We start from the raw sequence: 25968 nt of genomic DNA, 5'->3' as shown, positions 1-25968 counted from the left end.
CTAAGTATCTCATAACTCCGGCGAACAGGAAGTGGGCCAGAGCAAAATTACAGTGTCTGACATTGTACTTGCGAGTTTTCACACCTCTTTAATGTTAATATTTAGTGATCTCCGACTGGCGAAGTCGGACATCATCAGTGCCGACATGAATAATAATCTTAGAGTATTTACGATTAGGAAAGGCAGGATTGAGAGGTAGCCGGAGAAACCAGGGCATTGATCACGGTAGGAAGAGCCAGGAGCAGGAGGAGTCTAGGGGACCCAGACCACAGACAGGACGATGGCCCACAGTGGAATCGAGGGGGGGAGGAGCCATGGATGGAGACTTGACTTGCCTGACGACACCAAGGGAACGACTGACGGAGATGAAGCTGATGGAGGTGGAGCTGAAGAGCCGATGAGCCCACGCAACAATGACGGCTCTGGAGACTGTGGCGGAGACACAGTGAAAAGGACCAAGGCGGAGCCAGAGAGAAGGCAGAGCCCACAAAATTGGGGGCTTATTGGTCCAATTTCAGTTCTTCTATCCCCCCTACCCCCTGCTTAAAAGAAAAAGTCACAGTTCTGATATAATTTGCTTGAGATTAAATTTTGTGTGAATGAAAAATCAAGATAACACCACTTGTGAACAATATTTTTATTGTGCCTTTTTTTAGTTTCACTGAAGAAAATAAAGTTTGTAACAGGAATATAACAGACATTGAAAATAAAGAAAATAAAAACGAGGCTGCAAGTTTCTGATACTTGCTATAAGCCAACAAATCTCATTTAAAAGAAATCACCACACACCCAACACCATCACACCGCTTGTGAAAGTAACAAAATACCAGCATAATCATAAAAAGATATTTATTCACTAGAAAGCAGTTGTCAACACTGAAAACACATTTTTTTTCGGGCACGACATTCTTTGCATGCTTTGTCACGATAAACTGAAAATGAAATAGTTCTCTCTGAAACCAATTAACATGGATCAATGCAGAGGACACTCCATAAACCGAGCTCCACGCTATTCGTTTGCCATATTCAATGTGGCTACATTCTTTGGTCACTGGAACAAAAACATATTTGTCTTCATCAAAAGCACATGAAACACACAGTCTTAATCACAGTCTACCACCTGCAACGAGAACGCAAGAAGACCAAAGGAAATACTAACTAGACATGAGCAGGGTTTCGTATCTGTGCAGCATTTGGAACCCTGAGCATCAGTGAGCATCAGCAATAATTATAATCATAATAACAACACAAAACAAATCAAGGTCACCAACATTGATTATCCTCTTCATTAGAAACAAACAAGAAATAATTAACACATATTCCTGAGTTGACAATCTCAGAGTACATTACAGTAAAAAAAGATTTTTTTTAAAAGTCAACTTGAGCAACTTGCAATTCTCTTGTGAGTTGGTCTAAATGTAAACCAAAAATTCAAACACTTTTAACCAAAACTCACACCTCCAAAATTAAATACATTAAACCTAGAAAAATAAAAAATAAAAGAGCACACACACACACACACACATCACATGCACACTTAAACGGACAATGTTCCGGTAACAACGTCCATTTAATACATTTCAACACACCCTGAGGTAGATTTGTATAGATTCAAAACAAGTTGCGTATCTTGTTCTCACTTTAAATAAAGATGAAAAAACAATACAATAAAAAAATATTGAAATGATAATGTAATATACAATAATGGCATGAACTAAGATTCAATCAGAAAGAAACCTTCACATCCCTTAAACCGAAAAGTTTTCAACAGGTTGTTCTAGGCAAGACCCGTCCACCCAATATTAAACTACTCTAACACCTATACGTCCATGCAATAAAATACAGAAACCGAAAGAGAAGTGATGTGCTGTTAGTTTTGAGGTTACTAACAAACCATTGTAACATTAAACCATGAGTTCAACGCATGCAGTGAATATTTTAAATGACCATTCCCATAACGTCTGGTTTAAAATAGAAGATTTTTCCTAAGTCAGTTTATTTGAGTTGTGCTTTGCTGCAAGCATTATTAATGAATGGTAGTATTGTTACAAGTGTTTAGTTATGTTTTTGTTGAGTTTATGAAAGTTTGAAGACTACGTCAAATATACAAAAAGGCTAAAAGAATACACAATTCATTATGCTTTCATTTGGCAAAGACAATGCTTCCCTCAAACGGTGAAGCTTGACAACTCAGTTGCTCCCTGTCAAAAAGCGAACAAACCATAAATAAAATGAGTGCATCACAAAATTACGGCTGTCAATCAACTCATCACTACAGTTAAAAACATTGTTCGACTATGAAATAATTAGCAAAGAATTTAGCTCTTGTGACTGAGCGCAAACTGAGTCCATCACAACATCCCATCGTTTGAGGTCAGTTTGTTGCTATAAATAACAATGGTTTGAGAAAAAAAAATACACTTATTATATACAATAAAGTGAGATCAAGGAAGTCAGGATCTCCTCTTGGAATAAGCTTTGACAAACCTGGCACATCATTTGAGTATCACTTAACGCTTAGAAAGAAAAAAAGATTATCGTTTTATAAAATGTGCTATGTCTTGGCTTCAAGTACCATTTGGGAATATGGTCGATTTCTTCAGCATTTTCTAGAATTTCCCAGATTTAAATGAGAGCAAGCCTTACGTTACAATCACACATCATTAAACAATCTAAGAAAGTCACTGTGTCTTTCGCATAGTAACTAATAGTGACAGTGCAGTCAACACAGAGACGGATGTATGATCTGCACAAACGCAAGCTTTTAACATTCATTTGGCCTGTGGATTAGAACAATCACAAAGAGTGTCAGGCAACATCAGCGAGAAGTAAAAAGGAAATTCAGTATGATTTCTCAAATGTAGTGGTGGAGGAGAATGCTAATTTTGTCATCAGAAAGCAAGTGATCATTTGTACCTGAGCACAAAGACAGATATGCATAATATCCAGGCTTATTGCAATTTGTCAACATGATGCGTTTTGATTGTTTCAGTACAAATCTAAGACACTTTGCTAGCTAAGGCAGAAAATGAAAATATTTTTTTCTCACTTTTAGGGCAGATCTCACAAAACCTGTCAAGTACATTAGTTGTGTACTACATATACACAATTTTACCCTATAATAATAAAAAAATTGGATTATCATTTAAGCCAAACAATTTAAGATTTGTTTTTTTTGCAATGTGACAACCAACTTGCGTTACTTTAAAATATGAAGAAAAAAAAAACAATTGCAGCATATAAATATGGATTAACTCTGAATAATGGAATAACTCTGGATAATATTTAGAAAAGGAAACATGAATTAAAAAAAAGATATTGGTCCTAAAATTCCAAATAAGTTTCTGACTTGGACATGTTTTTGTGAGATTTGCCCTCATCAAGTATGCATATCATCAAACATGATGGCTGACATATAAAGATGGACAGGATAGTGATCATATTTTTCTTAGTATAACTTTCTATATTAATTTAATCTGGTTTTTACTTTCCTGACTAAAGTACAAAAGTAAGAGGGGACATTCATTTCTGCTGTTTGAAAAAGAAAAACCTGAGTTAGTTCCAAAAGCAGCTTGACATTTTTTTGATTGGTGCTTGGGTTTCCATGACAACCTTCCCCCAACTAATCAGAGCTCTCGGGAGGTAAGGGGGTGTGGCTCATGTCATCATCTTCTCCTGTTGAGGTTGTTGATTTTCCCTGAGATCCTGGTGACAACTGTTGTGCTTTGATTGGACAGTTGGCCACCATGTGGGAGATGCTTTGGCAAAAATGGCACTTTTTAGGCTGAGGTGGTAGTTGGCATTCTTTGGCATGATGATTTGGCCCTCCACAGTTGAAGCATCTGTAAAAGGTGCGGGAAAACAAAGGTGTTTTTTGCATGAAAGACCACTAGAGGGCGGTCAAATGTTTGAAATCAAGGGCCACTGTGAAATATCATTCCAGGTTAGGAAAAAATATGAGAGAGCCAATTAGTATTTAGCATGTGAAGCGTTTATGATTATGAGGGAGACATCTTGTTGCTTAACTAAACGGAACTGCAATATGACTACAACTTTCTTAAAGTTCAAGATGTTTTACTACATGACATTATTGTCCTGTCTTATTTAGATAATGATGTAAAAGGAGAATGACAATGTTTTGTTTACATTTACAGCACCATAGAATCCAAAACTGATGTATTAACCCTTATGATGTTCAGCAGAAATTACAAAAAAAAGAGCAGAGTGTAAAGATGAAGAAAAAAGGATTATGACAATCTTCTTATTCTACTTTTGATTATTCTTCTTATGATTGATGATTATTATTATTTAGAAAAAATAAACAACTTTAGTATAACTTGTTCACGATTTACTTAAATATAATAAATAAGTACATTTGAGTTTTGTATGATAGCTTACTCATATCTTATTTACAAGTGACTTAATGAATTGAAGAATTAATTGAAATGAAGTGACAAACAAATAAATAAATATGAGTTTAATGTGTTAACCTATTTACAAGTCACTTAAGAAATAAATAGAAGAATAAATTTGAGGATACAGTTTAGTATGATAACTTATTCACAACCTATTTACGACTCACTTAAACAAACAAACCAAATAAATAAATATGAGTTAAATATGATAACTTATAAGTCACTTAATAAATAATAAATAATCCATTTGAGTTCAGTATTATATGGTTTACTTAAAATATAAAAGTAAATAAATACAAATAAATTTGAGTTTAGTATGATACAATTCACATAAATACATAGATAAAAAGTTGAGTATGATGACAAACTATTTACGAGTTATTTAATTAAAAAAAAGAATACATTTGAGTTCAATATTATATGGTTTACTAAAAATATAAAAGTAAATAAATTTGAGTTCAGTATGACGACTTATTCACAACTTATTTACTATTCAAATAAATAAATAAACGTATTTGAGTCAAGTATGATAACTTAAATTCACTTAAAATATGAACAAATAAACAATCAAATAAAAGTTGACATCATTGGCGCTACATTCCAAGTCTTCTTAAGCTAGATATAAGAGCTGTATTAGTGGAGTTTACAATAACGTTTTATAATTTAAAAAAAATTATATTTAAAATATAATGAATAAATAATGATTTGTTCACATGATGTGTGCTACATCCCATGTCTTATAAAGCAGAGTGGAGTTTAGCACAATACTTCAGTCACCTAAAAATATAACCATTTCCATTTTGGGGTTGGCTATTCATTTAAATGAAAACTTCCTGTGCATTTAAGCCCATCAGTCTCCCTGCAGCAGAACTGAGGGGGGGAGGTATTGATCGGCCAGAGGAAGGAGGTGTGCTTCGGAGGAGGTTGGGCATCTCTTTGGCTCTTTGTTTCAATATGCAGCATGACCTTTGCACTTTGATCCCTGCTCTCTCCTGCCCACCCCCACCCGGTTCACATACATCACACCTCAGGGTTGCTATGGCAGCATTCACCTCTGACCTTTCTCAGGCACCTACATCTGTTATTAATTAAAAGGGCAGGATCCGATCCTCCATCAGGAGCAACAGACAGAGAGAAAGATGGAGCCGCAATGATAAGCAGCAGGAGAAAGTACATTTTACTAAATGGAAAATTGTCATGTTGAATGGATCATGGCAGCTGCTCTCGTAGAAATGACGGGACTGTCACTACCGCAACAATGCCCTGCTGCGTAACTGAGATTATGACACTGTCATTCATGCGCAATTGCCAAAACTGCAATCGCTTTGATGGGTTCAGATCCACACTCAACCCACCACTGTGATTAGATGCAGCTGAGGATTGTGGGAGGTGCTTATCAATAACCTGCGGTTGTGCTGTGGGGGGTGGGCGACTGTGTGTGCCTAAATTCTGAGCTATGAGATTTTAAACAACCTATTGATTCAGCAGGTCAAGTCACCAATGCACAGGGTGTGGGAAGGAAATGCTCTTCGAGATACTGTGTCTGTCAGCAATTCAAAAGCAACATCCTGAACATATATATATATATATGTGTGTGTGTGTATCAAAAATATGTGTATGTAGGTATTAAGGTGAGTTTACAATATTTAGAAAGATCTGAAAAAGCAGAACCAACATCCTAACAGGTGAAAGAACATGACCATGGCATGTTGTCCCAAAATGGCAAGAAATAAGTACAAAAAAATAAAAAAATAAAAATTATATATATATATATATATATATACACATACACGCATTTAACCCATTATTTTGTGAAATATTATATTCTATATTTGAGAGTTTAACCTTGGCATTGACCATGCCCATCGTAGAAGAATGACTGGTAAAAACATGAATGTGAAAATGTGAAAAGACTCATAGTGCAAGTGAAAATGTTCTATTACAGAACAGACAGCACTTACCGATCTCCTTTTGAACGGCGCTTTTGGGCACCCTTGGGTTTTTTCTCGCTGCCTACGCATTGTGCCCCGTCTGGACCCGTCACCCATAAGGACTCCAGACCCTTAGATGATCTTTTGAAGGTGAACTCCACAGCTTCCCCTTCCTTCAGACTGCGGAAGCCCTCCATATGAAGCTTGCTCTGCAGAGATATAATAGAAACACTGCTTTAGATGCTTGGATCATGTGTGACCCTGGATCACAAAACCAGTCATACTGGAAGTTGAACATTTTGACCCAACAAAACACTGTATGGGTCAAAATTATAAATTTTTCTCTTATGCCAAAAATCATTAGGATATTAAGTAAAGATCATGATCCATGAAGATATTTTGTAAATGTCCTACCTTAAATATACCAAAAATGTATTTGTGTGAGTGGATGCAGAACAATCGCGAACGTAAAAGGACAATTTTTAAGGCATTTTCTCAATTTTGGGATTTTTTTGCACCCTCAGATTCCCGATTTTCAAATAGTTGTATCTCGGCCAAATATTGTCCTAACAAACCATACATCAATGGAAAGCTTATTTATTCAGCTTTCAGATTATGTATAAATCTCAATTGGTTTTGTGGTCCAGGGTCATGTATGTACATTATGAAACTGCTGATTTATCTTTTTTAAACAACTCCTTAATAAATAATACATTCATATTTAATATGTATTATACATTTAAATAGTTTTATTTCAAAAGGGTTGGTAATCATTTGTGTCTATTTACAAACATACATATAATTTATTTATTTACATGAATATTAGAGTTGGGTATCATTTAAATTTTCGAAATTTCAATTCCAATTCTAATTCTGCTTATTGATTTAGATTCTTATCGATTCCCAGTTTTGGTTCCAATATGGTAAAAAAAAGACAAATATTTAGATATAAAACATATTTATTCTGCCTTTTTGCCAAACATTCTGTTGCAGCTGAATACTACGAAAACAAAATGATCGAACATCAGAAAAGCATCTGATCATAGCAACATGGATATATTTGCACAAGCTCTGCAATTCGGCATTCTAGTAGTAGTAAAGTAATATTTATTTATATAGCCCTTTATACAATTGTTTCAAATCTAGCAGCTATACCCTATTAAACATGAAAAACAGTGTCAGTGTCTCATTTCATCAGAAGTACAACTTCTTTTTCTACAATAAAGCAGCTCTCCAGTGTGTTCATGTTTTCGCTCGCGGATGTCTGACATCGAGGGAGTGAACAGGAGAAATGAACCGGAAAAGATTTCCACGTGAAAGAAGGCGGAGCCTCTGCGCGCACACCTACCTATTACGTATTACTATACGAGTGGTGGCTTTTTGTGGGCGCTCTGGATGTGCCCAGCACAGAAAACAGCGTGCGAGTGCCGATTTGAGTTCTCTTTCGCATCTTCTTGCGCTTGAATGGTTTAAAACCACATTAAAATAAAGCAAACAGGAATCGATAAGCGGAGTCAAAATTGTCATTTTATAACACAGTATCTGACTCTGACCTTAAGTATCTGATTCCAGAATGATTACCAGCCCCTCCTCTTGCCAAATTATAATTGAATACAAATTTGATCCCAAAATAAAATGATATGTACAAATATTCATGTAAATATACAATTGTTAAAATATATATTTTTTATGCTATGTAAGAAATTATATGTAATAAATTATTATGAACTCTCAGGTCTCAATTGCTTGATTGCTTGTATCTTTGAAAAACGTGAACTATCACACAGCTCTATTCTGCTAAATGTAATACTTTGTTGTTGCTTTTGAGTGCCATCCAGTTCTGGGCAATGATTTTTTTTTTTTTTTGCATTTATCATTTTAATTTTGTGTTAAAAGCCTTTTTAACTTTTGGAAGTCAAATAAAAAGTTGAAAATTAAACACGATAATTACTTCTGATTTTCCACACTGTAAGTGGAAGATCAAGTCTTCTCTGTTGTATACTGCACATTTTAGCAAAACTCCCACTTTCAGCATGCCATCTCAACAAAATAAGTTTAACTAAGCCACATTGAATGGTCAATTCACTTCAGCATTAACCTTTCTCGCAGAGCTGTGCAATTCTGTAAGAACCAGTAAAAACACCACCTTCCCTGCCCCCAACAATGTTGCTACATCCCCTTTCACTCTGGCACCAACACAACAACCTCTTCATATAACACTCAGTTCAAAACGGCTTCTTCATCTGGTCTCACCACCAATTAACTTTGAAGATCTGTGTCCATCAATGGCTCCGAAACTGAATACTCAAACCAGCAGCCTACATGCAGAATATTGTAAGATAGCTAGCGAAATATACATCTCTGCTTTCAAAATCCAACCAGACAATAGCATCTTAGAAGATTGGATGTTACTCAACCATCACATTTGCACCTTTATTGTTTCTCTAGAAAAAGCAATGAACGTGCGGCTATTGAAACGACTGGGATGGGCAGATGAGCTTTCCAAAAAATAAAGCCATCTGGTTAAATCTCACCCTGGCCATCAAGCTCTGGGTTTGCAATGGGAAAAGGTGGGGGAAGCTCACATTCCTGAGATACTTGCTCTACAGATGCATGGAAATGGGGCTTGAGAAAGGATCTACCTTTAACAACAACCTTTTTGCTTGTGCTCTTAACAAACAACAACTTGGAGACCAAATATCGGACAAGTTGTTGTATGTGTGAGATCATAGTATCAAGTTGACTAGCCATGGGGTTTAGAGAATAATTGGTCACACTTTATATTAGGTGTCTTTAACTACGGTGTACGCACATCAAAAAATAAGTACAATGTATTGTGTTCATGTTGTATTGCAAAACACTTGCTGCTATTGAGGTGGGACATGGGTAATTTTAGGTACATGTTTGGTGTTAAGGGTGGGTTAAGAGGTAGGGGAAAGGGTCAACGGTGTAATTATAGATGTAAATACATATGTAAATAAATAAATGTAATAAATAAAAGTACAATGTAAAAGTACACACTACGTGCATTGTATCAAATAATGAATTAAAATGTTAGTACATAGTAGTTAAATATAGGCCTACCTAATATAAAGTGGGACTGAAGTATTTACCTAAGTTGGTAGTGTTGGTTCTGTACCTTAAAATCTGTCCTTGTATTAAAATTGCTTATCTTCTCGCGAGGACATGCTTTAAAAGAATGTTTTTAGTGTTTTACCCACTAAACTCTTAATGGTCTGTAATAAATTCCACACATTCTCTCTAAGAGCAAAACACCAGGCCGCTCGTTTAGTTTGGCAACATTTTATTACATTAGTAGTTGGGGGCAGTTCGGAAATTAAATGTGCGGTGAGTGGCGCAAAAAGGTCAGTTGTTCAATCGCATTTGTAAATAACGCAACCAAAACCTAACCAATAGTGTTAACAAAAGAGAGAAAAAAACACATTTGCTAATGTAACCATGCCGTTTTAGCATGATTCTACAAGTCTTTGAGCTCTTTTATCAAGTTTTATCATGACTTGTGTCTCAATTCTGAGCAAGTTTACCAATGTAAGAAAAGCCATACATTGGAGCCTGTTATGCGATTAGTCTATACAAATCATACACTAAAAGCATTTTGAGATCACAGCATATACTGTGCAAGGAACCAAGTGAAAATAAGTCTTTATTAATTGATAATCTCCCCCTAATCATAATTTGTGTGAAAAGGAATACAAATTGTTGGGTTTTTTATACAGCGACTAGCTGGAAACTGCAATAAATTGTTTGTAGATGTGTGTTTTTGGAGTTTTGCAGGAAATTAAGAGGTCGAGGCACATTTTTCCAATGAGCTTCTTGGGGGAAAAAAAGCTGGGCTGTTTAACTTCTTTAAACTGTAGTTTGTTAAAAGGTTGACCATTTGCTACACCAGGTGAGACGTCTACAGTGGTCCACACTTTGGCTCTCACATGATGTCAGTCTTTATCTGACACCCATCTCACACAGGAGGGGGTCGCTGAAGAAAGAATCAGGCCCAACCCCCGCCAAAGCTTCCTGAAACCATCCGCGGCTCTATCCTTTGACCTTCTCTATACCACTCACCCTCCTCTTTTACTACTGAGGGGTTTTTTTTATCAATGAATTTAGCTAACAACCCCCTCCCCCAAAATACTCTCTCCCTGCCCCCCTTTTTCCAATCTCTTGGTCTCCATTCCCAACATTCTCTTTCAGCAACTATTTTTTACCATTAATAATGAAATCTCTCTCTACTGACCCCTCTTTTTGGTTATCCTCGCACACAAACACCATTCATTCAGTGATTCAAAGATTTAAGGAAGGCAGGATTTCCTTCTGAAGGTTTGACAATGACAGCCATTGTCTTTTTTTTAACCTGGTAGGTCCCATGGCAGTCACTCTACTCTGAGCATTATCAATACATCCACAGAAAGAGACTTCAGGTAGGTTTGAGAGCTGCTTGTATCCAGATTATTAAAACCAAACCACCCAAAAATGTCCGGAAATCTTTCTCCAAGCAAACAAGGTCAAATTCACACTCCATTTGTTCTGAAGTGTTGGCCGCAGTTAACCTACACTTCAATATTGAATAGGTCTTAAAGGGACAGTTGACCACAAAATGAAAATTCTATCATTTTACTCATCCTCATGTTGTTCCAACCATATATGACTTCTTTCTTCCATAGAAAACAGAAAGCCGATATGGATCCACATGACTTTAATTGTATAAACAAAAACATTTAAAAGATTGTTAAAAGTATAATTGTTTTCTGTGTTCTGAAGAAGAAAGGAAGTTTTACATGTACTGAATGACATGAGGATAATTATGACAGAATTTTTATTTTGGGAGAAATATTGGAGTTGTGCTATTAATTTATCATTGATTTATCAGCCGGTTCGTTGGTGGCTATCTGGCCTTTTTTTTTAATAAGCAACAAGCGACAACTATGCCCATTTGGCTGGTTTATGAAGACTTATACAAAACCTTGATGTGAGGTTTACATAAACACAAACAAAGGGAAAACAGATTGTCTGATTTAATAATTATTTATGATTTAAAATATTGATTTGCTTCCAATTGATGTAATTATCTAAAATGTGCAGTTTGCTAGATTAAATTAGCTATAAGTCGAATGTGAACCAATCAAGTACTCAAATATTTTTTTGATGTTGACAATTGAAACTGTAGCATGTTTTACATGTACAAAATATGTGTGTGTTAATTGATTCATGTAGAACCGATGTACATGATAGAAACATGTAAATCCAACACACGTTTTTTTCATTATATGATGCGAAAAACAGTCTTGAATGTTCCCTGCATTCAAATCACTTAATTAAATCAACATAACTTAATGTATTTATACTTATAGGACATATTTTAAAAGGCATCATTCACCAAAAATGTATTTATTCACACTAATTTTGTTCAAAATCTGTATGATTTGCTTTGATCATTTTATAAATGTCCCCACAAAATGGAAGTTGGTAACCAAAAAAGTCATACAAGTTTGGAATGACGTGAGGGTGAGTAAATAATGACAAGTATCAGTTTTTGTTTGAAGTTTTGGTTGTCGCCATCTCAGTTTTACGCCATAATGTGCAGTCAATCAACTTACAGGTGATGTGCTATAAGCCCTAACACCCTCTGTTTAGCCTCCCAGACAGCCAGTCTAGAGGTAACCGAAGACCTCTTACTTAGAGAGACAGAGAGATCACTTGACACTATGTGTAGGGCTGCTTGCCCGTAAGATGCTCTAATCTCTGGGTAATTTTACACAATGACCTCAAGTCATGAGGCAGCAGCTCATTTGGCTCAGGGCGATAGGTGATCCACTGTTTGCCGACTTGCTGGTTGTTCTGTGGCAATAGCTTGTTAAATTATTGCTGAGTGAGAAGGTAAGTGTTCAGGACTGGAGACAGTAAACTCAACAGGATTTTATAGCACTTTTTGTGAATCACTGTAGCCTATATGAGTGATTTTAGATTTAAGACATTCACTGTGGTTTCATTTTTGGGCTGTTTGTCTTTATTTAAAAGATGTTATGAAGGAAAGTTAGATTGATGAGTATCATGGAACAAGAACACGCTGCAGACCGGACTTGAACCTGTGTCCCTGTGAAAAAGCTCAGAAACGAGTGACAAGAAATAGCATCTTTTTGGGACAGTTTGAGCTGCAGGAATTCACCCAACTCTACCAGAACTAAATCTCTTTTTTTTTTTTTTTTTGAGTCAAAGGATATATCTTAACATTGTAAATAGAGAGATTAGTGTCGCTGGTAAAGTCTGCATATATTTTATATTAAATTGCATTTTTAAATATAGCATTGATTAGTTTCAATGGCTTAACAATTTGGCATATTTTAAAACGCAATAAAAAACAATGCAATCAGATAGTGCTTTCGGACCCTTACAATCCTCATAAAAAGCAATTAACAACATCACAGTCTAAACCTCCAAACGCCACTAGAAATGTGAAAAATTCCCAAATATCCAAATAAATTAAATTACTTAAAATAAAAACTACAACATATTTTTGTTGAAAAATAAAGGTCCCAATTAGAGCCAAAACAAGAGCTTTAAAAGTCCTATGTCAAATAAAGATGCCCTTTAAACTAAGAATTGTCCACTACAAACATCCAGCAGAGACAATGCACGACTTAACAAATCATCACCACACAGCTAACTGAAGAACCCTATAAAGCGAAAAAGGTTTGCTGATAAAAAAAAGAGGTTTCTTTGCTGAACGACCGAAGAACCTTTATTTTTAAGAATGCATGTTTTGATAGCCTATCGAATATTTAGGCGTTAATGCTCGTGCATCAACACCAAACACTAAATTAAAGCTTTATAAATGGTACAAGATAGGCTACTTATAAATATGCTCAACATATTTAGTTTAGGCTATAACAGTAACCAGAGTTTTTGTCGTTTAAACCATGCGAAAATAAAGCTATGAGATGATAAGGGACAGAGGAAGGCCTTAGGATATCAGGTCCGGTCCATAAAAAACGGCAGGATTTATTTGCTCTCACCTGATGGACGAACACATCCACGGGTGGGTCCAGACAGATGTCCTCACGATGGGTCATGGACAGGAAGCCGAAGCCCATCCGCACGTTAAACCATTTGCAGACCCCAGCGCCACGGAACGAGCTCGAGTCTTCCTCGGAGCTCGCGGCTTCCTCCTCCTCTGTCTTTGCACAGCCCCCTTCATAGAAGCACAAAAACAAGAATTTCAACTAACTTTGCAAACACAAATATCTCGATATCGAAAGTGGACAAAAATAAATCAATAAAATAAATCAATAAGCTAGCTCTAACTTTGCTGTTTCGACATAGTGAATTCATGACGCTTGGAGTGAAAATGCCTATAGGATGCGTGCGAAACACGAGTGAATGAAATGCGTCTCGAAATGGATTTCTCCTTGCGAATACGTTTACTTTATCTTTGTTCAGTACTTGTTTTACACTATATAAACCAAAACAACGTTAGTAACGCAAATAAATATGTCTAGATTATCTAGAATAAATAGTAGGCTATCAATAGCCTATTCAACAGGTAACTTCAACAATTTTCTTAGATTAGCTATTGCTTTACATATTTTGTAAATTATAGCATTGAAAGTAAAAACAGAATAATTCATTCAATTTCCCTCAAGAAATATATACATGCATGTTTTAAATCGCAATCATCACTAAATCTGGGAAATGCAAATTGCAAAATAGGGAATATTGTAGTCAGGCCATGAGAAACCTGAATAGGCCTATAGGTATATATTTTTTTCATATGAGTCACCAGTGATTTAGCCGTAGGCTATTAACTCGTCACATAGACCTATTGTAAAAGATTACCAAACGACTATTATAACGACTAAAATAGATTTAATCAAGCTCCCTTAAAGTACTTTTTTTAATCATTAAATTATAGGCTACACAAGACTAAAATAGCTGAAAGTTGACTCATCAATGCGCGTTCTCGTGCACTCTCAGTAATCAATCATAAGCAGAAATATGTACCCGCTCACCTGTATAATATTGCTCATAAACCGAGCCCATTTCACCCATTTCGCCCATCAATCTCCAAATAAATCCGGTGTAGCAATACTGAAAAAGCTTCAGACTTTCGTCCACATTTTAAAACTCCAGCTAAAACAAACCCAAACAAAATATGCTACTACTTTACCGATGCCAGAAGAAACGAACAAACAAAAGATTTGGGGTATACATTTTAGCGGTAACGACGCGAAAATTCCAGGGCTTCTGGGAAGAGCCCTTTGTAAAGATCCCCAAATCTGAAAGACAATGCAGAAGATCCGTCCCACCCCCTCTTCTTTATTCCACTCTCTCTTCACTGACCCCCCACTGGAAGATCACCCACGACCTCACCTTCAGCCATGTCTCCAGGATGTCTTCAACCTCTTCTTGGTTCACACCAGGAAAAAAGATCATAAAACAGTGGTCAGTGTTAATTCCTGAGTGAATCATATAGGACACGGGTCACTGTAGCATCTCCTCTATTAGGCTAGCCTCCCTCAGTTTTAGGTCAAGTCTACGTGATGCTCAACTTGAGCTGATGAATTGCACATTTCTGCAGCGGTAGGGTCCAAATTCGCCAATGAGCCAATCACAGATTGAGAACAAGTAAGCTTGGGGAATAGGAAGTGGCCTCCCCTCTTAAACCTATGAAATGACCCTCAGCATGCTGACACACACAACATAGTGGATAGACATTGGGACAGCAATAAAAGCCTGACCACTTTATAGTACACCACAATAAAGTATTGATTTGTTGATAAAGTAAGGCATTTGTTAATCTCTCACATCCATCTTAAAAAAGTAGGCCTATGTGTTCTTCGAAAACATATTTTTTATATTGTGTTAGCCTATATTAATATATAACAGACCAATATGTTACTTAAAAGTGTACAAATACACTTAATAAAGTGTATTTCATTTTTAAAAAATGCACACAAAATGCATAGGCCTACTTGCAGGGTTCTGTCTGTGCAACTTGTCACTGTTTTGTATTCAAATGGCAGAAAATATTAAATAAACTCATCAATGAATGTCTCTGTAGCTAATTATGTTGACAGACTAAGTTGAAAGATGACAGAAGTTCTGGTTTGAGCTTCATGAAGCGCACATGTTCGCAGTGTCTTATTGTCCTCACACCTCAAGCAGAGATCACAAAAGAGAACAATGAGACCCTGAGCCGTGTAAATGCTATTTAATTGATCACTGACGCCAGCGCGTAATGAATGTGAATTGCGTCAAGTGTTTCACACAGCATTCACACACACACACACACACACACACACACACACACACACACACACACACACACACACACACACACACACACACACACACACACAGCAATTTACAATGACACGCATCTGCATAATTCCTTCAAGCGTGGAGGGAAATTTAATATCAGTAAAAGCTTTATTTTTTTATCATCACAGCATGAGAAAATGCCTAAATTACAAATGTATGCTCCATATATTTTCATACTGGATATCCATTTTATGCGCATTGCATATTATTATATAGGCTACACATTAAGTCTGTTTCAACAGTATTTTCGTTTATTTCTCAGCTATTTTAGAATGCTCTATGACTATCATAAATTCCTCACCTGTGTGATTCAGATGCGGATTCGCCGGGGGCATCTTGATAGAGATAAAAAAAAATCTTTAAGTTTCTCTCTGTTTAATCTACTAATGTGGATTGGACTCCAGCCTTGCGAAAACCTAAAAGCCTTCCAACTGTCCCCCTCCTCCTCCTCGAAGGCATTTTATAGGCTATAGGCCGAGCGTGTGTGAATGAATGAGGAGCAGTGAGTCAGTCAGGGCTCCTGCTGTGGCTCTGCTCTGATGACTGTATTTGGATTGTCATGCGTCCCGTCACCCACAAACACAATTAAAGCCGCATCCACTTTCCAATTAAATATTCATGCAAGATTCTTGGATGGCGTTCATCTGCTTCCCAGACGCACTCTCAAAAAGAGCACAGGTTGCTGACTCACGTCGAAGGAAACAGTGCAGCACCTGTTAGATGCGTTAGTCACGATGCTTTACACAATGATACATTCCGAACAGAACCAGTACTAGAACTCTCTTCATAACTGGCATATGACTCGGTGGATCACATGACGCACTCATTAAATGTCAATCAAACGTGCAGCTGGATATCTGGCTCTGCACGGATTGCTAATGGCCTTCAAGCGAACTACTTACTCCGCATTATAAAAGCATCGAAATATGGATGAAAAAAAATAATAATGCAGATTGTAATCATATAAAACAGTCACATGACCTTTTTAAAGTCACATTTCCCACGGTTATCTCTTCTTTTCTTTTCTCCTTTTTTTTTCTTTGCTTAATCAATTTGAGTGTATAAGGAAAAATACTGAAAACCAGAGGAAACATAAAAAAGAAGAGACAAAAAAAAACATTGTTCGCACCGGAAATCAAAGCACATTGCATTGTGTGTAATTCGATGTTGGCAAATTTAGTAAGTCCTTACATACAAATAATTCATAGGCTATTGTGTAGTATAAATAGCAAATTGTCTGATTGGGAGCAAGCTCAATGCATTGAGTAAAACATGACCTTTCAGTGCTTTAACTCATGTGATAACAATGTCACGCAATGCCTTATTAAAATATACCACAAATAGGCCTACAGTGATAGATAGCTATGACATATTGTATGGCAGAAAGACTCTTCTCATCAACTCTAAATGATAAATGATCTAAGTATATTTAAATGTATTAAATACAAGGCATACAAATACCCATACCATCTTCCTACTAATTTTACTGTAAGTAAAGTAATCATGCGATATGAATATTGGTGCATTTTCCTAAAGGTAACATAACAACATCATGATAAAGCAGGTAGCTGCATTCATGCTTCCCATAATGGAGATCTCCTTAGTAACCAATGTCCTTGACTCAATCTCTGAACCAGAGGGGTATCCTGGAGGTGACCCACGTCAAGCAGAGCGGACTGAGGACAATGGATCTGGCACATGCTTGGAACACCCCTCTGTATCTCTCCTTAACACACAATGAAGGATGGATGCAGTATATTACATTTCTAGATATTTATTTACATTACATGTTTTATTTAAAGATCTTCTGCAATGTGTTGCCAAATTAGAAATTAATAATGCTTACAATGACCTCTATAATGACCTTTTTGGAACATTTGAGAAAATTTTGTAAGACTACATGGAATAATAAAATAAAAAAACGATTAATTTGTCTAATGTTGCCACATTTGCAATTATATGCATGGAAAGCTTGGGCCACACTATTGATAATCAGGGTCATATCCCAATGGGAAAGATGTCAGTTCTTTCTCAAAGACCTTAGGGAATCGGTGGACAATCAATACCTGGAAAGCAAGTGTGAAACCGTGGAACGGCTAGTCACATCTAGGATCTGATTTCAATGATCTTCTCAGGGTGTGAGTCATGACAATGAAGAATGAGACTCGTCCTCTGACTCACCATCAAAAACTAGAGAACGGAAGCAACACAGTTCAAGGTTTTTTTGGTCAGTCCTGCATCATTCTCACCTATTTCTCATTCCTGTATCTGTCATTTTCACCTCTTTATTTTGCATTAGCAGAACAAGGCTGAGATAAAACATTTTGTTAGTATGTGCAGTGCAGACCAAATATTAGCAACTGGTGGTACGGTTCAGCACCACGGACAGCTCTACAGTACATCTCTCTGAAACTTACTGTAAGTTTAGAAATGTCTTGTATATTACAGCTAAAATCTCTTGAGCACCAACCACCAGACTAGAAAAGACTGGGATTGTAGACATGTACTATTCCTAACATGCGAGTATATTTATGCACAACTCTGATATATATTTTTTCCTTGTGTTGAATTGAGGATTCAACATGAGGATTCAATCGAGGATTGTGCTGTACTACTTTTCTCTTAAGTCATTTTTGATAAAAGTCTCTACTAAGTGAACCAATGAAAATGTTAATGCTTGAAGATTAGACATGCTGGTTCAACTATTTGAATAACATTGTGAAAAATCAGCAAGGATAATGTCAGGTTGGGTTACAAAGGGATACATTTAATCTTTAGGTAGGCTTTCAAAGGTGAAATAATAGTGGAATGTATTGTTTCCCCTTTCTTTGAAGACCAATATGGGAAAATTCTATGCAATATGGATGGAGCATGCAAGAGTTAGTCACAATTCACAACTGTTAATCAGGATAAGGAAGATCAGCATTTCATGGGGGAGTTAGGGTTAATGGTACATCAAGAGTTAATATCCAACACATACAAACATATCAGCGTTTTAACATTGACATTCTATGTCTGTTGGTTTGTGTTGTGAGTTTTTGTTCCAGTTCAATTCACAGGTAACTGACTTGACTGCCCTCTGGTGGATGTAATGTGAAGATGATCAGCAAACACTAAAGACCAGAGTAACTTTAGGTGACATCAAGATTCAAATCGATGTTTCCTTGTTCTATTTCAGAGGCACCATCTTTGATTTTTAAAAAGCGAGGTTGTGAGGGATTGACATAGCCTATCTCTACAGTGGGTTGTACTGTTATTTAATGCGTTTTTGGATTGTATGCTGACGAAACACTGCAAATATTTCTTTCAGAGAATTTTCAGTAGACAAAAAACACGACCTCTGGAAAATTTTAAGTGATCTATAAGATTTAAACAGCTTTATACAACGGGTGCCACTGAAAACAATGCAAGTATATCCCTCACAGCCTCGCTTTCATACCGGTCATGGCGCTGCTCTGAATAAGGTTTATGGCGGATGATTCTGTAGTTGTGAACGTACCTGGTAAAGGCCACAAGATGGCGCCAAAGCCTACAGCAAAGGCTGCTGAAGAGAATATGTATCGACTACGAAATTAAAGTCAATAAGGAAATTGGTACAGTTAACAGCAAAATTAATGAAATTGACAGAATAATGCAAGATGGAAAAAAATGCGAAGACCATTGAATAAGAACTAAATGTTGTCAGTTTGAAGAGTCAAATGCTGAAATGTTACTCATGTTGTCTGATAAAGATGAAAGAGAAGATCAGATTAACTGGTTTCAACCCAAGATTGAATGTTTCCAGCAGTTTAAATTTGGAATTTGTTTTTTATTTGTTTAGCAAAAAATGGATTTCAACCACAAGTAAAGGAAATTAGTTTGATGAGCGTGAGCTTCAAGATGAAGATGACGATGAAGAAGTGATAGTGTGTCAGAAGTGATGGATAAATGAAAAAATGGATCTGTGACAAGTAGTTCTGTGGCACAAGTTTGAGCTGGATACTGAAATTGTTGCTGCATCAAATGTTGAACTCAAAGTGTTAAAAGAGTATGAAGAAGGTCAAGTTGGCATGAATGATTACTACAGGTCACAGACTGGATCATAAACTGGTGATTCATTTAAAAGTAGAAAGGAACATCAATATAAGCCAGTATCTAACCCTTGTAGAAAGTCTGAGCCTACGTCAAGCACCCAGGACCAAAGCTCTACCCAGAGATCTCAATAAATTACAGATCACGGTAAATCTCCACAGTCAGTTGATGATGGTTTGTTTGATCTGTTCAAAGTGATGCAATGCTAAAACGAAGTAACTAAATTGTTGGTCAAGCAGGAGAGCTTTTCTCAAGCGGCTTCGAGCATGCAATTGAGAACAAGACTAATAGCTCACAATACAGGTTATACTATCTTGAACAGTTCACAAGTTCGCAGTTGTGAACATGAGTCCTGCTATGGGATACAAAGAAGCTAAATGTTTCCTCCAGCTGCATTATGGCAATGAACTGAAGACAGCTAAAGCTTACGAAAAAGCTCTGAAATGACCACAGATCAAAGCAAATGAAGACCTATACCTTATTCCCTATTAGATAGAAATACCATGGCTGATGTTGAATTCACGGATGAGACGAACAACGCAACAAACTTGAGAATAGTAATTTCAAAATGCTGGAACGCAGATAAACACAGCCGTTGATATCCAGCAACGAAATGGAAGAATAACCACATTTAAAGATTTGGTCAACTTTATTGACTAGTTTTGAATGACCCGCTCTTTAGAGATATGTTAAAGTGGAGAGAAAAGGAAAGTCAAGTTCTCCAGCGGGGAGGAGCTTGAAGAAGAGTGGCTTCAAAGGTAGTTGTTTCGCCACAGACGTCTCGCTGGCAAGGACAAAGTAGAATACTCACAACAAAAGAAACAGAACACAGAGAAAAACTCCCATAAGATGAAGTGGAGTACCAAGTTTACCAAGTTGTTCTTGTTACGCACTTCTAAGAACAGCAGAAATGGAATAAACAACACTAATAGAAGCAGCTCGGAGACTATTGAATATTTTTTACATTGATGATTGCCTTAAATCAGTGGCAACAAAAGTACAAGCAATTACTCTTGCTAGGGATACCAGAGCGCTTCGTAAGCAAGGTGGGTTCCATTTGACAAAATTGACTAGTAATAGCAGAGCTGTAGTTTCGTCCATACCAGAAGAACGAGCCAAGAGTTACTTCCCATGGAAAGAACATTGCAAATTCGCTGTGTACAGAGAAAGACATTTCATTTAAAGATCAAAGTGCAAAACAAACCACTCATCAGAAGAGGTATTATCAGTTGTTGGCTCTGTTTATGATCCCCTAGCACTGTTATTGCTACCAGCAAATCTAATTCTGAGGGACCTGTATACACTCTAAACAAAAATGGTGCTAAATAGCACTAAAAGTGGTTCATTGGCTTGTAATCATAGACCAACGCTACTTTTGCGTCATCGAAGGGTAACGCCCCTTTTTGGGGGAAAACAAACGGATTCCCCTGAGAACAGAACTCGCTCTAGATCTGCAAAATGTTTCTTAAAAAACAAAAATGGCACAAACATACACACTCTCTTTGCCGGCCGAGGACCGTGAGCGTTATTTAAAGAGTAAGTAGCCTATTTTTTTTGTCATTAACACACTCACAGTATGTGTAACGGATGTGGAAGGACACACTCACAAACGGGGTTCAGCTTCAATTTATCTTTTTTTATGGAAACAACAAGAAGAAAGACAATTTACATTGGCTGACAGACTGCAGATATTCATATGCGCCACAGCATCGACACTTGAATCTGCAGTCTGTCAGCCAATGTAAATTGTCTTTCTTCTTGTTGTTTCCATAAAAAAAGATAAATTGAAGCTGAACCCCGTTTGTGAGTGTGTCCTTCCACATCCGTTACATTGGTGCCGTGACCCGGATGGGAGTGAGGTTTAGGGGGGTGAGTGTAACGGAGGCCAGCTAGTAGTTGCTGTGCCAGTAAACCTCACTCCTCTGATCTCAATAGGCGCTCTAGCGACAGACGCTAGAGGCTGCAGTCTTTAGCCTCCTTGTTAGAGTGCCTGACTCCCATGCCGGAGACCCGGGTTCGAGACCCGCACGGAGCGGGGTGAGAAGGACCCGGGTGGAGGGGTTACATATGACAAACTAGACGACGAGGCCATGTCAAAAGGAGTCGGTGGTTTAAGTTACTTGGATCATATTTCACTTGATTTATTTTAAGCTATTGACATAGTTTTGTTATCGACTAGCTATACTAGTTAGAAAGACGAAGCTGCTAGCAGCTAACGTTAAAGTTACGTGATTAGCTCTCATAGGCACGCTACCTTGGCTGTAAACTGATTTTACTGTTGAAATAGTGGCAGGCTAGGACTAAAGTGGACTTGGCTGGTTTCTGCTCGTGTCACTAATTCAACCCCCCAAACTATGTGTATTTAACATGAAGTAGTGTACTTGCTAGTTACTGGCTTTAATTTCGTTATCATACCAACTAAACTGCTGCTAGCAGCTTTGTCTTTCTAACGTTAACTAGTAACGTTAACAACGTTAGCTAGTCGACAACAAAACTATGTCAATAGCTTAAATCAAGTGAAATATGATCCAAGTAAACCACCGACTCCTCTAGACATCGTCTAGTTTGTCATACTGTGAGTGTGTTAATGACAAAAAAAATAGGCTAACGTTATTTGGTGATTCCACGAGACAGTGCTAGATGTCTGAAACTCTGAATAGTCCATATTTGGCCACTGCGTGGGGTCATTAATCCAGTTTTCGACCATTTCAAAGGGACACCTCTGTATCCCCATATCCAGTAGCTTCTTTAAATACCACTCACGGTCCTCAGCCGGCAAAGAGTGTGTATATTTGTGCCATTTTTGCTGTCAAGAAACTTATTAGAGCGAGTTCTGTTCTCAGGGGAATCCGTTTGTTTCCCCCCAAAAAGGGGCGTTACCCTTCGATGACGCAAAAGTAGCGTTGGTCTATAGGGGAACCACTTTAAGTGTCATATAGCACCTCACCTTTGTCAAATGGTGCTATGTAGAACCAACAACCCCAAAGAACCGCTGAAGAACCAAACTGGGCTTAACAGGTTCTTAAAATGGCAGTGGTGCTATATAGCACCATAAGCACTGCAAAGAACCCCCGAAGAACTGCTGAAGAACCACTTTTTTTTAGAGTGTAGAGAGAAAGTAGGATGGGATGAGGAAATTGTAGATAAAAAGGCTGAAAGATGGCTGTCTTGGCTGGAAGATTTGCAGAAGCTTGCAAACTTCAGTGCGAGTAGATGTATTAAACCTGCAGGGTTTGGGCATGTCAAGACTTTTCAATTCCATCACTTTGCAGATAATAGTGAGAATGGATATGGGTACCACACTGTTGAAATACATTAGGAATGACCCCACGAGATTTAAGACATTTGTTGCAAACCGAAAATTAATAACAGTCTTCTAAACCTTCTCATTGGTTTAGAATACATCTTCTCAATGTAAGCTCCACAGAAAATCATGCGAACCAAGTTTCAAGAGGTCTGAATGCTGACAACTTGATCAGAAGCAAAAACTGGATCAAAGGACCTAGTTTCCTGCTGAAGCCACAATGTGGCCGGTTCGACCAGAGCATTCAGTGTCATTTTCAGATGACAGAGAGCACAAAAAGGTTTCCACGAAAAAAAAGAAAACCTACCATGGAGAATATGGTGGAAGGCAGCTGGACTGGATCTAATTCGTTACAGCCAGAAACAGATATTTCCAGATGAAGAGAAAAGGAAAGATGCATGTCAGGAAAAACAGCTGCATATTCCGATTGGATCCCTTGGGGATGCTGTTAAGAGTTGGAGGAACTATTAACTCTTAAAAGTTTTTATGTTTACCTGCCTCACTATTAGAGCCATTCATTTAGAAGTTGCACCTTTCCTGGACAAAGATGCGTGTGTCAATACTATGCCGATTCATTAAAGGAAGAGGTCATGTTTCAGTAATCCGTTCAGATAATGGAACAAACTGGAGCTGGAAATGAGTTGTGTGAAGCATTGTAGAATTTGACTATTCAATTATTGACTGAATTTAACACTTAATATTTAACAAGCGCATCTCACCATGCATTGTAAAAAAAAATTGCTGCGATTATTTATCACAACTTAAAATCCAACATTGTTTCATCTTTAAAAAATGTGTTCATGCTTGACTTAAAATATTAAGTTTAGTTAACTTTAGTATATTTTTAGTATTTTTATATTTAAGTTATCTCAACAAATTTTAAGTTGTTATAACTAATCGTAGCCACATTTTTTACAGTGTGGTGGAGCCTAGGAACGTCAGATATGCACTGTAAGAAAGGTTCAGAATTCTGTATTGAAACAATTGAGTTCTGGACAATGATGGCTTACTGTGTGAGGTGGAATCAATCAACAATGATAGACCCATTACCAAAACTTCTGATGACCTTAACGACCTAAAAGCCTTGACCCATAACCATCGGGTTTTAATGAGGAAACAACCAGCCTTACCTCCAGGTTCAAGAAAGATGAAGTCTATGCAAGGCATAGATGGAAACAAATTCAATACCTGGTGGATCTTTTCTGACATTGGTGGACAGTGAAATACTTACCTCTTCTGCAGGAACGTCAGCGATGGTCCAGACTGAAAAGAAACTTTGAGATTGGAGACACAGTTCTGATTGTGGATTCCAATGCACCTCGGAATTCATGGATGATAGTCACATCATCAATACAATGCCAGACTCTAATGCCTGCAATCATTCAGTCGACTGCACAAAACCTGCAAACTAAAAACTTTATCAACTTTTACGAAACGATAAACAATTGTAGTTTATCAAACGTTCGGGCTGAAATTAATTTGCCTTTTTAAGTAGCCATATCCATGAAACCTGCTAAAAAAAAAACAAGGAGCGTGAACCAAAATTCTCAGTGAGTGCATGCGCATGTCCGGAAACGATTGAAGAATATTCTGCTTTACGTTTGGCACTGGCAGCCCCATAGACATAGGGCAGTCCTTTTACAAAGTTGTCCATGCAACCATCATGACATGCATAAGCATAACTCATGTTTTTTTTTTTTTTTGCATGGCTCCCTGCAATACTCAATTCTGATTATTCAATTGCACCATCTAGCGGCCTTTTATTGCACGACAACAAATGCAAAAGACCGTTCAAGCGGGTAGTAGCTACTCCGAGAGTAATACAATAATAGGTCAAATTAATATTTTGTGTTCAATTCAACCATTTACTTGTGTGGCAAGTAAGCCGCATAATAATGGGTATGATTTCGGAGTGGGGTGTTTCTTGTTGCATAACAATCTGACTATGCCTTGACGCACAACCTTCTTATAAAAAAAAAGATCTGTGAATTTATTTTATGTTGGCTAAAAGTTACGTATGTTTGTTAATGTGGAATTAGTGGTCACAAATTAGATTGGTGTGGTAATTGTTTTTATTTTGAAGTAAAACGTTGTGAATCTGCTTTCCTAAGAATTTGGGCAGATGATCGAAGGTCAGATTCAAGGTGTTACTAATTATTATTAATTCATGGAGTAATTATTTAATAATTCTAGGCTATCTATTACATCAACATTGCTGATCCACATAGCCAAGTGAGCAGAATATCCAGTCAAAATTCATAATCTAAAATTCCTTGCAATAAAGTATTTGCAGAGTTAGAGTATCATTGTGCTATTTTTATTTGCGTGTCATTATTCAGCTGTAGGCTATTATTCAATACATGCATATATCTGAATATTTAATTTAGTATTGTACAGTGATATCAGATGCATTATTCAGAAAAGTTTAAGTTGGTAATACATCATCTTTTAAATATTGTGCAATTACCAATAAATGTTCAATCCTGTGCTAAACGTACACGTATGTTACAATTTAACAGTAAATGCACTGTTTTACTGTTTTTCTATGCAAATTGGGAAGGTTTGTTTTTAATAGTTCCAATATATTGCTATCACAAAACCTTTGCATCACAATCCATATTATGGGATTTTGCGCCATCTAGAGTGCATCGTAAGACATAGACTTTGAATGATCTCATAGGTTGATTCAATCAAAACATAAATATGTAATGCAATTCTATAAACTGAAATGTGGATATCAGAAATCAGACGCATGCAAAGTAAAGGGTCTTTGCAAAATTAAACCACCGCTATGCGCACATACGCTTAGTTACATCTGATTGGTTTGTTACTTCAGCGCTTTTTCTGTACTTTCGTCTGATTGGCCCAATTGTTTTGCGATGTGTCTCCCAGCCAATCATTGCTCACGTTTCAA

At 37.0% G+C, this 25968-nt stretch overlaps 1 protein-coding gene across 2 annotated transcripts; it reads right to left on the bottom strand.

Annotated features, from left to right (window-relative positions):
• Positions 1–833: 833 nt before the first annotated feature.
• lin28ab (lin-28 homolog Ab) lies at positions 834–16483 on the bottom strand. 2 transcript variants are annotated; one of them, XM_079591367.1, is made up of 4 exons: positions 15981–16483; positions 13375–13550; positions 6377–6555; positions 834–3842 (listed from the first exon to the last, which is right to left on the bottom strand). In XM_079591367.1, the coding sequence occupies exons 1-4, from the start codon at positions 16012–16014 to the stop codon at positions 3623–3625; spliced, it is 609 nt and encodes a 202-aa protein (XP_079447493.1). In that variant the 5' UTR covers positions 16015–16483; the 3' UTR covers positions 834–3622. The 2 variants fall into 2 exon arrangements, with proteins under 2 accessions (XP_079447493.1, XP_079447494.1); XM_079591368.1 differs by lacking the exon at positions 15981–16483 and adding an exon at positions 14729–14796 and having other exon boundaries at positions 3520–3842.
• Between the last annotated feature and the right edge of the window lie 9485 nt (positions 16484–25968).

The sequence above is a fragment of the Phoxinus phoxinus genome, assembly GCF_949152265.1.
Source record: "Phoxinus phoxinus genome assembly, chromosome: 19".
Taxonomy (NCBI): Eukaryota; Metazoa; Chordata; class Actinopteri; order Cypriniformes; family Leuciscidae; genus Phoxinus; species Phoxinus phoxinus.
The sequence above is the reverse complement of the archived record's forward strand: the minus strand, read 5'-3'. Positions and strand labels throughout refer to the sequence as shown.